We start from the raw sequence: 16,288 nt of genomic DNA, 5'->3' as shown, positions 1-16,288 counted from the left end.
GGGTCTCTCCTCACTGCATGCCATTTGAGTGAGGGTGACCAGCTGGTGCGAGGCCTGCCTCTGGCCCCCCGGGGTGACCTCAGGTTCTCTTGGTTCCCTCTCTTCCCCCAAGATGGTCTTGGTGTGCCAGGAAGTCCTTCCTGATGTCTAACCTCATGAAACAGCCCTGGTGGTCTGACCTTGGCTTTGGGCCCCTTCCCTCCAACCCTCAGCAACCCTCGGAACCCCAAATTTCTTAGGCAGGGCAGAAGCAGGATAAGATCGGGGTTCGTGCCTTCTCTCCTAGATAGCTCGTGCTGTCCCCACTCTTCAAGTCAAGGAACACCTTTCATGAGAGATCACCCTCCATCTGAGCAGGAGTCTTTCCAGTATCTAGTCTCATCATAGGAGCTCTGGTGGCATGGAACACCCAACTCCCCCCCGTCCCTGTGTGTGGCGGGGTGCCCAGGCCACCCGCAAGCTTCCCGTAGAGACAGGTTGGCCCTCCCCTGCCCATGGGCCCCCGCTGCCCTGGGAAGCTCCCCATTCAGACAGGCCCCATGCAGACGCCAGTGTCCTGGCAGCGCCTAAATCATTAGCGCCGCAGAGATTAGGCTGGTAATCCCCTTGTCGGGTGGTGGCGGGTGCCAACCGCCCGGATGTGGGATCAGGCTGCTCCCTTGCAGGGCGCAGGCGCAGAGCTGACTGAGGGGCGCCCTGCCCCACAGGTCCTGCCCCCCGAATCCTGGTGCTAGAAAAATGAGCAGGAGTGGTCACCCTCACCTGGCCCCATCCTCCCCCTCAGCCCCAGCCTGGCGGATGTCACTGGCTCCCCAGATTCCTTCAGAGGCCATGGGAGACAGGAATCATCTCCATTTTGCAAACGAGGAAACTGAGGCTCATGAATTGACTTCCTATAAGACTTGGATCCGAAGCTCTCTCAGGTCAGCTGTGTGTCTATTCCCCTTAGATAAGGGGCGCCCCAGGCCAGGGCCATAGACTTGGGAGCACTCCGAGGACCTGAGGGCTCCCCAGGTCAGAGGTAGAGTGTCCCTCTCAGCCTGGGGGCTCCTCAAGGCCCACTGGAGGTGAGCGAGGGTGTCAGTCACCCTGAGTCTCTCCACCCTGTCCCCGGGGACCGGGAATGCTGGGTTGGGGGCAGAGCAGCCTCTGGGCTTCAGGCCTGTGGAGCCTTGTTCCCGGTCTTTTCTGGCTCCCAGGGCTGGGTTCTCCAACTCCCCCAAGAATGAGCTCAGAGGCCTAATTGCTGCTGAGGATGGAGCATCACCCTACCCCGCGGCTGCAGCTCCAACACCACCTTTGTTTCTGAACAATGGGCTCCTAAGAGGCCACGGGTCCGGGCCAGGCTCAGGCAGGAGAGGGGGCCTGGGGGATGCACTCAGCAGGTCCGGCCTGAGCCCCAGGCCCTGGGCGGCTGATACAGAAGCAAATTACACAGCTGGGGTTTTGGCTCTGACTTCAAGGGCCAGGGGCCCTGCCCCCCTGTAGCCTGGCTATAAAGGGCCGCCAGGGTCTGTGCCCAGACCAGGCACTGCTCCTGACCTGTGGACACCATGGCCACCACCAGCATCCGCCAGTTCTCCACCTCCAGCTCTCTCAAGGGCCCGTGTGTGCCCACCGGGGGCTTCTCTCGGGTGTCCACGGTCCGAGTTGGGGGCACCTGCCGAGCCCCCAGCCTCCTGGGAGCTGGAAGCTGCGGCAACATGTCGGTCACCTCATCCCGCTTCACAGCCGGCTTAGGCGGGGGCTATAGTGGGGGCTATTCCTGCAACCTGGGCGGGGGCTATGGCGCCGGCTACAGTGTGTCAGAGGCCCTGCTGGGGGGAGGTGAGAAGGAGACCATGCAGAACCTCAACGACCGCCTGGCCTCCTACCTGGACAAGGTGCGCGCCCTGGAGGAGGCCAACACCGACCTGGAGGTGAAGATCCGAGACTGGTACAAGAAGCAGGGGCCCGAGCCCGCCCGGGACTACAGCCACTACTTCAAGGCCATCGAGGAGCTGAAGAACAAGGTGTGTGGACCAGGCAGCTCCCTGCCCTCTGCCCTCTGCCCGCTGCCCATCCTTAGTACCTGCTCAGTCATCCCAACTTTGGACCTTTGTGAACATTTCTCTCTTGCGTCTCCATCATTCACTCACTCGCTGGTCTCAGGCCTGGAGGACATCTCGGGCAGGGAGGTTGTTTGGAGTTCTCTCTTTCTGTGCGGAGTGTATTTGGGGGGTGATGGAGGAGTGAGCGAGGAAGGCTTCAGAACCTTGAAGGCAGCAGGAGAGAACAGGGTGGGCAAAGGCACGGAGGTGGGGGAGAGTGTGGTGTTGGCTGCTGGGAGCTGGAATGTAAGCAGGGAAGGCTTCGAAACTGTTCCCCTCTGGTCCTGTCTGCCTGCCTCACCTCCTCCAGGCAGTCATCCTGGATGGATGGAACTTGCCTCTTATCCCCAGACCGTGGGATCCCTTCAACACGCTGAGGTTCAATCTATGCCCTTTTCGTTGTGCTAATTTCACTGAGTTTGGCATGTTCTCATGGCTGCTTTTGTTGTGGGTCCTCCTCACTCCCTCCATGAAGATCACTCTGGGGGTCCCTGAGGGCAGAGGCTGTCTCTCCTTGCAGATTAGGGGTAGAGTCCTTGAAGGAAGAAGCTCGAGAGAAGGAATTTCTCTTAGTCTGATGAAGGAGACAACTCTCTCTCTCTCTCTCTGTTTCTCACACACCCATGACCTCTAAGGACATGGCCTTGGCATTCCGTGAGTGTGGCACTTGGGTCTTCTGCACAAATGGGCCCTGGAGGCATCTGCAGGGTTGCAGCCCCCAGGGCAGGTGAGCGGTTGGTGGAAGAGAAGCAGGGAGCCAGGCTGGAGGACCGCAGGGTGGGGCCGGGCTGGTCCCCAGCGGTCAGGCCTGCTCAGTTCCTGGTGAGAACCGGGCGTGGTGCCGCCTTCGAGGGACTTTGCCTGTGCTGCTGGCACCAGGCGGGACTTCCTGCATTTGCCCCCGGGAGCAGAGCAGCCGGGACTGCCGGATCGGGTCCTGGGCTTGGCCTGGGCAGGGGAGCCAGGGGAGCCCCGGTGACTCAGTGTGTTCTCGATGCTGTTCCGGGCCAGACAGCTCCTCACCCGCACCCCGGTGCACCCTGCAACCGGCCCCCTCCCCTCTGAGTCACTGCACCCCTCAGGGATTTGCGCAATGGCCCCTGCTGGACCCAGTTGGCATCCTGAACAGGGAGGTGAGGGGACTGGCCCACTGAGGCCCGGGGTGGGTCACAAACTGGCCCTCGGACTCAGTCTGGAAACGGGGCCTGACCAGGTCACTGCCCAGACCAGACGAGCCTACTGGGATGCATTCCCCTGGCGGGCCTTCCCCTCTTAGACCTTCTACGTGTCAGCCCTTGGCCTTGAATCATCCCACCTTCAACCCCACTGGCCTGCTCCCTCTGGGCCTCGCTGTCTTGGGCATTTCTCACAATAACAGTGACGGCAGCAGTAATAATAACTAACCCTCTGCTCCTTTCAGAATCTTCCATGTTCTCATTCCAACCTCCCGATGACCCTGTGGGAAAAGAAAACTCTGCCTTAGGTTTACAGTGGGGCCCGTCATCATCTCATCGATTAACTAATTAATCACTTAATTAAACTGGTGTTGGCCTTGGGAGCCAACTGTGGGCCGGTCCTGTGCCCAGGGCTGGGGAGTCTGAAGGGAAAAAGACAGACATGGACTTGTCTCCTGAAACTCAGAGTTCACTGGAGGAGGAAATGAAAAGCCATGGAAAAGTCACACTCGGGAGAAGTGCCCTGGAAGAGAGATGGGCAGGGAGGAGGTGTGTCCAGGAGGAGGGGCCCAGGTGGGGGCTTGATGAGGGCTTCCTGGAGGAGGTGGTAATTGAGTCTAGAGGTAGTTAGTTGGGAAAGAGGGAGTGAGGTCCTGGTGGCTTGGGCAATGACCCCCTTGGTTGTTGAGGGGTACATGAGGGTCTCTCTCCTGGCATCATGGTTACCTGTGCCTGGGCATTGTGCCCCACCACTCTGTGAGTCCCCCAGCAGGGCCCTCCGAGGAGGAAACCACACCACAGGGACCATCCTTCACTCTGGCACACTCTCCGAAGGGCTACAAGGGGGTGGTGCAGGTCTTCCGGGGGCTGCGGAGGGGCTTGCTCAGAGCACCCGCCATCGTCCCCAGATCCTGGCGGCCACCATCGACAATGCCAGCTTGGTGCTGCAGATCGACAATGCCCGCCTGGCAGCCGACGACTTCCGCACTAAGTGAGTCTGGGCCTCCTGGGCTGTGGCGGCGGGTCCAGCTCTGCACATCACAGAGCGCTCTGTGCAGGTGGGCCTTGTGGTCCTCCACGGCTCACGCCTCCCCCTCCCAGGTACGAGACGGAGCTGAACCTGCGCATGAGCGTGGAGGCCGACACCAACGGCCTGCGCCGGGTGCTGGACGAGCTGACCCTGGCCAGGGCCGACCTGGAGATGCAGATCGAGAACCTGAAGGAGGAGCTGGTCTACCTCCGGAAGAACCACGAGGAGGTGAGGCCAACGTGGGAACGCAGGCAGGGAAACTTGCCTGGGGATAAGCAAGGCTGCGGCAGCTGACTCTTCCTGGGCCGGTGCCCACCCAGGCTGGGTTCCTGGCCCTCACCTGGGCAACCCTCAGAGGGCCCTGGGTGAGGCCTGGACGGCCTTCTCCCCACAAAGATACTTTCCATGTTCCTTAAGGCATAGCCCACTGTGTGGTGGCAGTTAACTATCTAATGAGCACATCAGTCTAAGAACATGCATGCTAATTATTACAATTAATTATAATGGTGATAGTCATAACAACGAACATCTGCCCAGCACATTACAAGTGATTAACAGCAATTATTTCAGCTGATACCGACACCTGAGCTAGGAGAAGGGTGCTTGCTTTTCCCTCTACCAGTGAAGAAACAGCTCAGAGAGGGTAAGGAATTTTCCAAGGCTGCACAGCATCTTCCCTGCGATCTGTCTGACCCGTGTCCAGGTCCAGGTCCAGCCCCACCACTCTGCCACCTCTCCCACCTTCTTTTTCAGGAACTCTGGATCCCAGGGACGCCAAGGCTCAACCCAAGGTCCTGCAGGGGGACTCATGAGCCTGTGGCTTCCTTTTCAGCTGACTCTGGGCTGCCCTGAGCTAGGGGAGCCCAGTCCCCAAGTAGCAGGAGCCCAGAACGTGTCTCCAGTTGGCTTTGAGGCTGGCTGTAGGGATTGCATTTCCTGGTGTGGTCTGGTCCTCCCGACCGACTTGGGCTGCTTTCCCCGCTGTGCTGCGTGGCTGGCACCGGTGACGGGCGGTGAGGCATTCCTGGCTCACCCCGGCCATGACAGGGTTGCACTCACTGGGGAGGGACACTGGATGTGTTTTGGGGAAGATGTTTGATATCCACAGCCCCACACATTTGAGACATGACCTCTGCCTCCACCTTCAGGGTGAGGAGCTGTCGGCTGGTCTGTGTCTGCCCATCATCTACACCTGTCTCCCAAGGTGGAGAAGGCAGGCCCCAGGGTCTCTCCCCAGGGTGGCCCTGGGTGAGCTCCTGCGCTCCTCTCTGCCCAGGAAATGAATGCCCTGCGAGGCCAGGTGGGTGGAGACGTCAACGTGGAGATGGACGCCGCCCCCGGCATGGACCTGAGCCGCATCCTGAACGAGATGCGCGACCAGTACGAGAAGATAGCGGAGAAGAACCGCAAGGACGCCGAGGACTGGTTCTTCAGCAAGGTGGGTGGCCGTGCGTGAGCAGGTGTGCACACACGTGTGCGTGCAGGTGCTGTGTGCTGAGTGTGGCTGGAAAATGGGTAGCTCCACAGCCTGTTCCATCTGGAAGGGCCTTTGGAAACCAGCTGGACCAGCCCTCGAGTTCAGGTGCGTCTGTGAGGCTCAGAGAGGCCTCTGGCTCACACCACCCTCCGCGGCGACCGGGGGGCAGATCCAGGTCTCCTCACCCCAGCGAGGGCTTCTCCTGCACAGGCCTTTGTAGGTGTGTGTTTGGATGCTCATGTCCTGAGGAAGCACACTGAGCAGCGACAGTCCCTGGATAGCAACAGGCACAGAGAGAGTAGAGCCCAGGGCCTGTCTCTGCGCAGTGCTCACAGCTCAGGAGCAGTGACCAGTGTAATGACCACGAAGCAGGGTGAGCCCCGCTGAGCCCCCCTGTGGGCCAGAGGGTGTCCAAGTGCAGGTGTGTTTGGGGCCCCACAGAGGCCAGCAATGCGCTGGTGGAGCAAGTCTGGGAGGTCTGGGCTCGGGGTGGTCCCTGTCCTCGGTCCCACCTCCACAAGCCTGCTCAAGGCCTGGTGGCCTGGCCTGCTTCCAGACGGAGGAGCTGAACCGCGAGGTGGCCACCAACACCGAGGCCCTGCAGGGCCACAGGACAGAGATCACCGAGCTCCGTCGCTCCGTGCAGAACCTGGAGATCGAGCTGCAGTCCCAGCTCAGCATGGTAGGGCTTCCGTCCCTTCCTTCCGTGTCCCTGTCACCCCAGGGCGGGGAGACCCCCACTCAGAGAACCAGAGACTCCCTCACAGTGCCACTACACACAGTGCCACGGGCCCCTCTCTCCCTAGTTACCTCCCTACCTATTGTCTGCACCCACAACCCAAAAGGTGGGGTCCCCCTCTGGGAAGGGAAGGGCCCCGACATCTTGGTCTTACCCACCCACCTACTCCTTGGCCCACAGAAAGCATCGCTGGAGGGCAGCCTCGCGGAGACCGAGGCGCGCTACGGGGCCCAGCTGGCCCAGCTGCAGGGGCTCATCAGCAGCATAGAGCAGCAGCTGGGGGAGCTGCGCTGTGACATGGAGCGTCAGAACCAGGAGTACCAGGTGCTGCTGGATGTGAAGACTCGGCTGGAGCAGGAGATTGCCACCTACCGCCGCCTGCTGGAGGGCGAGGACGCCCAGTGAGTGGGGGCACTCGGGCACCTGCTCAAGTGGGCTGGGGCCACTTCACCCAGGGAGGGGCGTGTGAGTGGCCGGGGCAGCACCAGCAAGGTCCGGAGGAGGGGTGGAGGCTTGCGGGGGGGCACTGAGACCCCGGCCGGGTCCAGTGGGAGGAGCACTGAGGGACACGCTGCAGCACGCTGGCTAGATGGTGTCGGCCTCGGGTGCCACGGAGGGGTTTTGCACAGGATGGGTATGATCAAGATGCCTCAGGACATTCACTCTGGCTGCAGAGGGAGAGAAGCATCGGGGAGGCCAGAGTGGGCCAGGAGGGCCTGTGAGGAGGCTGCACAGGGAGCGGGCAGGCCTGCAGTGAGGCAGGGGCAGGGCAGGGGCAGGAAGAGGCCTGGACAGGGGGTGAGCAAGGCTCGCAGCAGGACTCAGTAAGTGTGTAGTGAGCACATGAAGGTGTAGGTGACGATGACCCTGGGTTTCTGGTTCCCATGACTTGTGGTTGGTGACGCCATTACCCGATATGCGATGAGCAGCAGGATGGTGATCAGGTTTGAAATTAGGAGGGTGGATAGGGCCCTACGGTAAAGGGGCTTGGAACAACCGGAGTCTCTGTGCTTAGTCAGGTATTCCAGCTTTTTTGTTTCCTGATGACACGGAAGTCCATCTGTAGTCTAACCACGGTCTCTCTTGCTTTAATCGAGTCTGTTAGTTGGGCCCTTCTAGATATGGAAAAACCACTTGCGTAGCTTCTCCTTGTAAATGCCTGGTGAGCTGCAAAGTGCCTCTGGCCTTCTGTTGGGGTGTCCCCTTTCCTTACTCCTGCCCACTGGGCCTGTGCCCTTTGACCCTGGCGGTGGTCATTCTTTTCTGTGCACCCCCAGCTGCGATTTCTCTTTGATTTGCTGGGACCTCTCTCCCCTTGTCCCCAGCCTCCCTGGCTGCTTTTCCTCCCAGGGTGCTGGGCCCCCAGCCAGCACCCCTGGGTTGACAGGTCCCCCTGTCCCTTCCTGCAGCCTGGCCACCCAGTACTCCTCGTTCCAGGCCTCGCAGCCCACCAGGGAAGGTAAGAGCCGCCCTGTCTTGCCCAGAGGAGGTGGGAAATCTGAGGACCCTTCTGCGTGGGGACAGGGGAGGGGCTCTGGCCTGAGGTTCACGGCTCTGCCCTCCTCTGCTGTCCGCAGCCACGGTGACCAACCGCCAGGTGCGCACCATTGTGGAGGAGGTCCAGGACGGCAAGGTGATCTCCACCCGGGAGCAGGTCCACCGCTCTACCCACTGAGGCTCCTCCCCACTCGCATCAGCCCAGCCTCGAAGGGCACGGGGCAGCCGTCGCCTCCAGCTCCGAGCACGCTACCGCTGAGCCCCGAGCGCCTGCCGGGGCCACTGCCCGAGGGCCGCTGCCTTCTGCGCCTGCTTCCTGCAGCCCCTGGCGGAGGGGGCCTCCCGCGTCTGCCCCAGTGGCCACTATTAAAGCTTTGCCTGGAGTTCAATGCCGTGTGTGATCTGGAGTGGTTATGGGCTTGGGGCAGTGTGGGCTGAGGACCGGAGGAGGAGGAGAGTTTGTTGAATTTTTGGGTGGCTCTTGTCACCTGCCAACCTGTTCTACCCACCCGTCAGGCGTGGGGCTCGGGGAGGGTGGGAGGGAAGGAGGCCAGAGGACTGAGGGCTCGGGATGGGGAGGTTTCTGAGAGTCAGCCTGGGGCCCCCATCGCCCGAGGCTGGTCCCTGGGAGGGCCCTCAGACCCCCCGAGGAACTGTGCCTGTCACGGGATCCCTGCCTTCGCCGGGGTGGGTCTGGGGGAGAGGCCAGTAGAGGCTTTCTGAAGGAGTGGTCGGGGTATTGATGGTGAGCCGTGGCAGCGGCCCAGGAAACAGACCGGCTCTGCCCAGCTCGGGCGTGTGTGGGGCGGGGTGGCTGCGGTGCATTGAGCGTAGGGGGCGTCTTGTTTGCTTTGGTGGCTTGACAGCGACTGGCGGCGGCTGTCTGGGCCTGTCTGGGAAGTGGAAGCCACCGGCAGCCCGAGACACGACCATCTTCCGCCCAGCGAGCCTGCTGGGACCCTGGGACTCAGGCCGGGCCAGGGTGGTGGGCAGGGCAGGGCAGAGCTGTAGGCGTCTCAGGGTCTGTCCTGAAGACCCATGTCGGGGACTGTGAGGGGCCTCTGGGGAAGGCCGTGTGTGGGGACTGTTGGGAGGGTGTCAGGAAGAGCTTCTTGGGCAGTGTCCTCAGACTGCCACCTAAGGTGTATGCCCCTCACCTTACCCTGGGCCTCGTGGGGTACAGTTCCGTTTTACCATGTCACTCCCCCCCCTTAGCACATCACCCCCCCCAGCTGCCATTTCCCCATCCTGTAGCTAAGCTTCTCTTCACCCACCGAAGCCCAGGACCCATCCACCTGTTCAAGGGAGGGGAGGAAGGTTCAACTGGGTCACCAGGGAGTCCCAGGAATGGGGCAGGTCAGAGAACTGGGGTGCTTCCCGGGTCAGGGCTGTGCAGAGGGGCCAGTGGGCTCGGGGCCCCGGGGGGAGGGTGCCGTGGATGAGGGACAGAGCCCTGCCAGCCCAGTTCTGCCGTATGTGGGGCAGTGGGACACTCCCTCTCAAGCCCCAGCCTCCTTATCTATAAGATGGGGTGGTCTTCTGAGACCTGGCAGCATTACTGTGTTGTGTGCTGAGCCTGGCGGTTTAGGTCCCGTTTCTAGGGCGGGACGGGGGCTCCCTCCTCGCGGTCTCTCCAGCGCCCAGCCGAGGTCCAGGACCTTGTGTGGTGCGGGGTGTGTTGAAGGACAGTAACCTCAGCCTGGGGCTGCCGGGTTCCCCAACCTTCTCCCTACCAGACACAGGGGCCAGGTGGGCAGGGCTAGGGTGGTAGCTGCCTGGGAGGCCTGGTGACGGTGCCGTCCTGCCTCTCTCCTTCTCCGTATTAGGTCATGGGAAAGTGTAGCTGCAGGGCCTGCCTGAATCACAGGTGACGGCTTAAGACCAGAGACACGCACACTCACATATTCAGACGCCCAGCAAAGGGGTTTGGAGAAATGAGGCAAAGCCCCGCTGGTGGGAGGGGAGGGGGCCCACAGCCACCCGGGCGCTGGCAGATCGCCAGGGGTGATGAAGCCCACGGGAATGGAAACAGAAGAGCAAGCCTGTTGTAATCGCCACGCCCGCCCACTTGTCGGCCTATAAAGGAGGCAGCGAGCCCCGGCGGCAGCACTCACCTTGGGCTTCTCTCCTCTCTTGCTCTGTGCTGCCAGTCGCTGCCGCCACCATGACCACCACCATCCGCCAGTTCACCTCCTCCAGCTCCATCAAGGGCTCCTCCGGCTTGGGCGGGCCGTCCCGCACCTCCTGCCGGCTGTCTAGTAGCATGGGTTCTGGCTCCTGCAGGCTGGGTTCTGCCGGCGGCCTGGGCAGCGCCCTCGGGAACAGCAGCTATTCCAGCTGCTACAGCTTCGGCTCTGGCGGTGGCTATGGCGGCAGCTTTGGGGGTGTTGACGGGCTGCTGGCAGGAGGTGAGAAGGCCACCATGCAGAACCTCAACGACCGCCTGGCCTCCTACCTGGACAAGGTGCGCGCCCTGGAGGAGGCCAACACTGAGCTGGAGGTGAAGATCCGAGACTGGTACCAGAAGCAGGCCCCGGGGCCCGCCCCTGACTACAGCCACTACTACCACGCCATCGAGGACCTGAAGAACAAGGTACGGCCTGCCGGGGGAGGGGTCTGTGGGGGCCGTGACTTCTCCCCCATCTCCTGCCCAAACCTGGAATCCAGCCTGGAGGCTGTCCAGGGCCTCGGGAGCTGAGGACATCTTGGCTCCAGCTTGGCCTCTGGGAGCCCCCGTGGGGCTGCTCTGTGGTTCATGTTATTCTTTTTCGGGGGCAGTAGTCTGGGCTAGGGACAAGCAGGCCTCGGGGAGCTCCTCTGAGGCTCAGTTTCTTCAGCACAAAGTTCTTGCACCTTGTACAGTGACAGGATAAGGCAATGGACACGAGGGGGCTGGGTGAAGCTCGTGAGGCTGCTGGGCATGTGGGCACCTCTCCTTGGAGTAGTAGGGGGATTTGGGGCGATGGTGGAGTAAGGGGTCTGAGTGAGCATCAGATGGCACCTGCTGGGAGGCGGGGACAGGAGATAGGGGGTGGGGCCTCAGGAGGCCTCTTGTGAGCCTTATTTGGGGATTTTTCTGGCTTCCCCTCCCTCCTGCCGAGCAAACTTGGAGGGCAGGTCTGCCTGCTGGACCCTAGGTCAAGGCTTAGCGGGGTCGTGTCTTCTGATTAGAAAATACTCTTTAGGGAGGACTCTTTTAGCCTCCTTGTTGGGGGAAACTTTCAAGGGCACCATCTCCCCAACTATAAAATGTGGGGGTTTCCCACATCCCCTCTGTTTTCTGGAATCCTGGGACAGCGGGAGACTCCCTGCAGCCACCTGTTCTGGTGCAGGGCAGAGCCCGGCTTGGGGGTCTGCGCTGGGGAGCAGGTCCTCGGGGAGCAGGAGGCAGGTTTCAGCGCATCCGACTCCTGGCCCACACCGTAAACGAGTGCAGCTCACTAAGAGGAGAGGCTGGGCGGGAGGGGAGCCCCCAGGGGAAGGCAGCCCCGTCACAGCGCCCAGGCAGGAAGGTCCGCCTCAGCGCCCGCGCTCTGACCCTGCTCCCATCTCCCCAGATCCTCACGGCCACTGTGGACAATGCCAGCATTCTGCTGCAGATCGACAATGCCCGCCTGGCTGCCGATGACTTCCGTACCAAGTGAGCCTTCCCCAGTGAGCTGGGGAGGAGCTGGGGCACCCCTCCCCGCCCAGGGACTGCTCCATTGCTGTGGGGTAGGCCAAGAGCTGGGGTTGGGGGAGTTTACCTCTGAGTCCAGGATGCAAACTCTGAAGGTGGCTGGGCTTGGAGAGGTGATGGAATATAAGGAGAGGAGGCAGGAGGCAGGGAGGAGGAGAGTAGGAAGCCAGGTGGGGGCAGTCCCCAGGGCTGGAATCTGTTTCCACTCCTCCCCCTCCTCATTCTTCATAAGCCCCTGGAGCCTGGCTGAAGCAGGGTGCTGGCCAGGACCGGGTCCTGCCGGTCCACATATCTAGATGGAAGCCTCCGGTTCCCTTTGCAGGTTTGAGACGGAGCAGGCCCTGCGTGTGAGCGTGGAGGCCGACATCAACGGCCTGCGCCGGGTGCTGGACGAGCTGACCCTGGCCAGGGCCGACCTGGAGATGCAGATCGAGAACCTGAAGGAGGAGCTGGCCTACCTGAGGAAGAACCACGAGGAGGTGAGGTGGAGGGGGCGCAGGGCTCTGGGCTGTGCCAAGGCTGAGGCTGGGGGAAGAGCCCAGAGCAGGTGCCCAGGGCTGGTCACCTGACGGGCTGCCCTGTCTGTGGAGCCCTGATCCCTGGGGGCCCAGAGCCAGCGTGTAGGCCAGACTCCTTCCTTCTTCCCTGAATCCTAGGAACCCCCCAGGGGCCCACAGAGGCCTCTTCTGTCCCCCGCCCCGTGAGCCTTCCTCACAAGCACAGGGTATAAGTGAAGAGGTCTCCCCCTTGTCCTAGCACAAACCCTTGAATCTGGGCCCTATGTAGAAGTTTGGAAATTAGAGGGGATATTCTGGGGGCACAGACCTAAGAATGGGAGTTTATCTTTGGAAAGCCCTCAGTCTAAAGGGGGAGGCACAGAACCTAACCTCGGGTGCCCTAGTCTGATGGTGGAGGCAGAGCTCATCCGGAGCAGGTGAACAGAAGTCATCAGGAGGTCAGGGGGAGAGGACAGGCAGCATGAGGGAGGAGTCCTTGGAGGGGTCTGGAGAGCTTGTGTGGGACGCGCTGGGGTGAGAGACCGGACAGGCCCGTGTGCCCACACCACCATCCCCGTCCTCCACAGGAGATGAGCTCCCTGCGAGGCCAGGTGGGTGGCGAGATCAACGTGGAGATGGACGCCGCCCCTGGCGTGGACCTGAGTCGCATCTTGTCCGAGATGCGTGACCAGTACGAGAAGATGGCAGAGAAGAACCGCAAGGACGCCGAGGACTGGTTCTTCAGCAAGGTGGGGGCCGTTGCGGGCCAGAGGCCTCTCCCAGCAGACGGGGTGCAAGAACCAAGTCCCGACAGCAAGGGGCCTGGCATCTTGGGGGCACCTTCTCCTCAGTGAGCCAAGTGAGCCCTCGGAGTTCAGACTCACCCATTGCAGCAGCAGGCTTGGAGCTTGGCTAAAGCTAGGCTCTGGGGGTGGGGGCGGGAGCCCCTCTCAGGCATACAGCCAGAGGACACAGACCCCAGCTCCACTGCTCCTTTAAGAAGCTGGGAACTAGCACCAGGGGCCTATTCTCGTGCCTTCCACGTGTAGGAATTAAACATAAAACAACATCATTTCATAGTTTCTGGGCTTTGGGAAGTGGGGAGCTGATGAGAAGGCACCGTCCCCACAGTCAGGTTTGGGAGGAGGACCTAGAGGCCCAGGGGAGGTCAGGAAGGCGAACAAGGTCAGTGGTGTTATGGGGGAAGCCCCAAATGCCTGTCTGGGCACAGAATGGGCCCTGGGCTGAGGATGTGGAGGGCATGGGGGTGGTCTGACTTGGAGAAGGGATCCCAGGCTCACTGCACTGTCCTGTGTTCTGCCTGCAGACGGAGGAGCTGAACCGCGAGGTGGCCACCAACACCGAGCTGGTGCAGAGCAGCAAGAGCGAGATCTCGGAGCTCCGGCGCACGGTGCAGGCCCTGGAGATCGAGCTGCAGTCCCAGCTTAGCATGGTAGGGGCGCTGCTGGGCCTGGGGCGGGCCCAAGGCCCTGGAGGGGGCACTGACCACCTGCTCTGACCCTGCTCCTCCCGCCCTCCTGCAGAAAGCATCGCTGGAGGGCAGCCTGGCCGAGACGGAGAACCGCTACTGCGTGCAGCTGTCCCAGATCCAGGGGCTGATCGGCAGCGTGGAGGAGCAGCTGGCCCAGCTGCGCTGCGAGATGGAGCAGCAGAACCAGGAGTACAAGATCCTGCTGGACGTGAAGACGCGGCTGGAGCAGGAGATCACCACCTACCGCCGCCTGCTGGAGGGCGAGGACGCCCAGTGAGTGGGGGCTGGGGCCAGGGCTGGGGGCCTGGGGCGGCATGGACCTCTCAGACCACATCTGATCTCCTCTCTCCGTTTTCTTTGCAGCCTGACTCAGTACAAGCCCAAAGAACGTAAGCATCTTGGTAGCTGAGGGCGGGCAGCACAGGGCAGCTCCTTGCTGAGGGAGGGTCCCCAGGAGCTGTAGGAAATGATGGCTGATCCTTAGCAGGGGTGGGGGGAGGGGCCCCTTAGGGTTCAGGGGAATCAGATGAGGGGGACACTGTCTGGTCTGATGGGAGCAGGGCAGGGCGACGGTCCTTATCCAGGAGCTCCCAGTCTGATGGGGAAAACACGACCCTGGCTCGGAGAATGTCATGCAATGGGAAGAGAGGGACATGGTCTCATGATCTTTGCTCTGAGACCCTGCAGATGAGCAAACGCAGTCCTGCCTCTGGGCTCTAGTCTGACAGGAGAAAGGGACTTGGTCCTTGTCCTCCAGGTCCCAGTATGATGGGGACATGAAGTCCTAGCCCTGGGCATCTAGTCTGATGGAGGTGGTGGGACCAGGTTCTTGTCTGGGAGAGCCCAGGCTACAGGGGAGACAGGAGCACAATCCATGCCCTGCAGAGAAGTGGAGATAGACCCATTTTGGGGAGCAGCCAGTCTGCGAGGCACCTCTCTTGCAGAAGGATGAGTGGGTCAGAATTAGACCACCCCCCTGGGAGGCAGGACTCATGCAGGGGCACCAGCGGAGGGACAGGCCAGGAGGGATGCGTGTGTGGGTGTGATGTTGAAGAGCCAGCGGAGGTGTGACCCCAGGTGGCGGTGGGGGAAGGAGCCGCTCCTCTCAGGGGCGGGGCTGCCCAGGGCCTCTCGGCGATGCCCACCTCTGAGTGTCTGTCTCCCGCAGCCGTGACCACCCGCCAGGTGCGCACCATTGTGGAAGAGGTCCAGGACGGCAAGGTCATTTCCTCCCGCGAGCAGGTCCACCAGACCACCCGCTAGGACTCTGCTCCCTGGCGAGCACCCCGGGCCCCTCATCGGCCCTGCAGCTTCTGACCTGCCCGGCCCTAGCCCGGTGGCTTCCAGCCTCTTTCCCATACCTCCCGCCTGACCAATAAAACTTGCTGACTCACATGAACTGCATCCTGATTGTGGCCACTGAGGTGGGCCCTAGAGAGGGATGGGTGGACGGAAGCAGGGCTGGGGGTTGGGGAGGGAGGAGTCCGTGGACACCCACTGTGGTTGACTAGAGTCTCAGACCAGGGCAAAGAGTAGGTCTGGGCAGAGCTTATTATGTGTGTGTGGGGGCTTTGCATCTCCCCAGGCCCAGGGATCCGAGGGAGGGTGGTCCAGGCAGTGCCAGACCCAGGGGGGGTCAGTGTATGGGGATCGTAGGTGGCCCCTTCTTGACTTGCAAGTAGGTCTGTGACCAGGGGCAGTTGCTTCCCCTCGCTGAGCCATAAGTGGACGAGAAGAATTCAGGTGTGGGAGCCAGAGTCTCATGGGATGGAGCATCCTGTCAGTTGCTCCCTAAGATCCCTCCTCCAAGAGGGCGCGAGGGGTGGCAGGGACAGAGTGAATTCTCAGGGGAGGCACGGGGGAGGGCAGACTGGATGTTAGGGCCCCATGGCCGCACCCCAGGGATAGGAGCTGGAGGCCTGAGCCTCTGGAGAAGGCTGTGAACCCCGGGTGGTGTGGGAGAAAGGTGGGTTCTCTCCCAGGAGTGTTTCCTTAAATGGTCAGTGCTGCTCGGGGTGGGGGTGCTGTGGGTGTGGGTGTGAGCTGTACCTGGGGAGCAGCACCACCCTCCCTGGCACTTTGTCCCCCCTCGGTTCCAGAAGCCTGCAGACGGGGGTGGCTGGGAAATCACTTTGGGGAAGAGGCAGGGGCAGCCCTGTCAAACCACACCCAGCACCCTCTGGGCCCCAGCCCCTTCCCCTCTGGTGGCAGGCGATGAACAGCTGGGGAGGAGCCTGACCCCTGAGGTCGGCCTTTGAGTAAATCCGGAAACCACTGGGTGGGGCGAGTCTGCTTTCCTGGTTTTCTTCGAGAAGTGGGAGTGGGTGGAAAGGGTTAATGAGAGGAGGGTGCCCCCTCCTGACAGGCCCGGTAGTCTGCTGCTATACAATCAAACCGGGTATCCAAACACCTGCTCCATCCTGGTGCCTGGAGACTGAGGGTGGGGCTTGGATGGGGAGGGCGGGAGCAGGTGGGCCAGTTGACCAGCGCTGTCTGGGAAGTGGGCCGCTGGGGTGGGGCTTTGCGCAGGTCCCAGGTCCTGTCTGGATCTCAGAAGCCACAGTAAGCGAGGGGTGGGATGCACTGCAGCTCACAGCCCTTCTGGCCCTGCG

General features: G+C 61.7%; 2 protein-coding genes across 2 annotated transcripts; both read left to right on the top strand.

Moving 5' to 3' along the window:
* Positions 1 to 1,538: 1,538 nt before the first annotated feature.
* Positions 1,539 to 8,186, top strand: LOC118634107 (keratin, type I cytoskeletal 42). Its single transcript, XM_036268421.1, has 8 exons — positions 1,539 to 2,012; positions 4,174 to 4,256; positions 4,367 to 4,523; positions 5,572 to 5,733; positions 6,329 to 6,454; positions 6,692 to 6,912; positions 7,921 to 7,970; positions 8,089 to 8,186. Exons 1-8 carry the CDS (start codon positions 1,554 to 1,556, stop codon positions 8,184 to 8,186), a joined length of 1,356 nt encoding a protein of 451 aa, XP_036124314.1. The 5' UTR covers positions 1,539 to 1,553.
* A 1,936-nt stretch (positions 8,187 to 10,122) lies between these two features.
* KRT17 (keratin 17) lies at positions 10,123 to 15,069 on the top strand. Its single transcript, XM_036268390.1, has 8 exons — positions 10,123 to 10,601; positions 11,566 to 11,648; positions 12,010 to 12,166; positions 12,772 to 12,933; positions 13,512 to 13,637; positions 13,729 to 13,949; positions 14,040 to 14,065; positions 14,845 to 15,069. Exons 1-8 carry the CDS (start codon positions 10,173 to 10,175, stop codon positions 14,937 to 14,939), a joined length of 1,299 nt encoding a protein of 432 aa, XP_036124283.1. The 5' UTR covers positions 10,123 to 10,172; the 3' UTR covers positions 14,940 to 15,069.
* Positions 15,070 to 16,288: the final 1,219 nt, after the last annotated feature.

The sequence above is a fragment of the Molossus molossus genome, unplaced genomic scaffold (genome assembly GCF_014108415.1).
Source record: "Molossus molossus isolate mMolMol1 unplaced genomic scaffold, mMolMol1.p scaffold_m16_p_19, whole genome shotgun sequence".
Taxonomy (NCBI): domain Eukaryota; kingdom Metazoa; phylum Chordata; class Mammalia; order Chiroptera; family Molossidae; genus Molossus; species Molossus molossus.
This window is presented reverse-complemented; position numbering and strand designations above follow the sequence as displayed.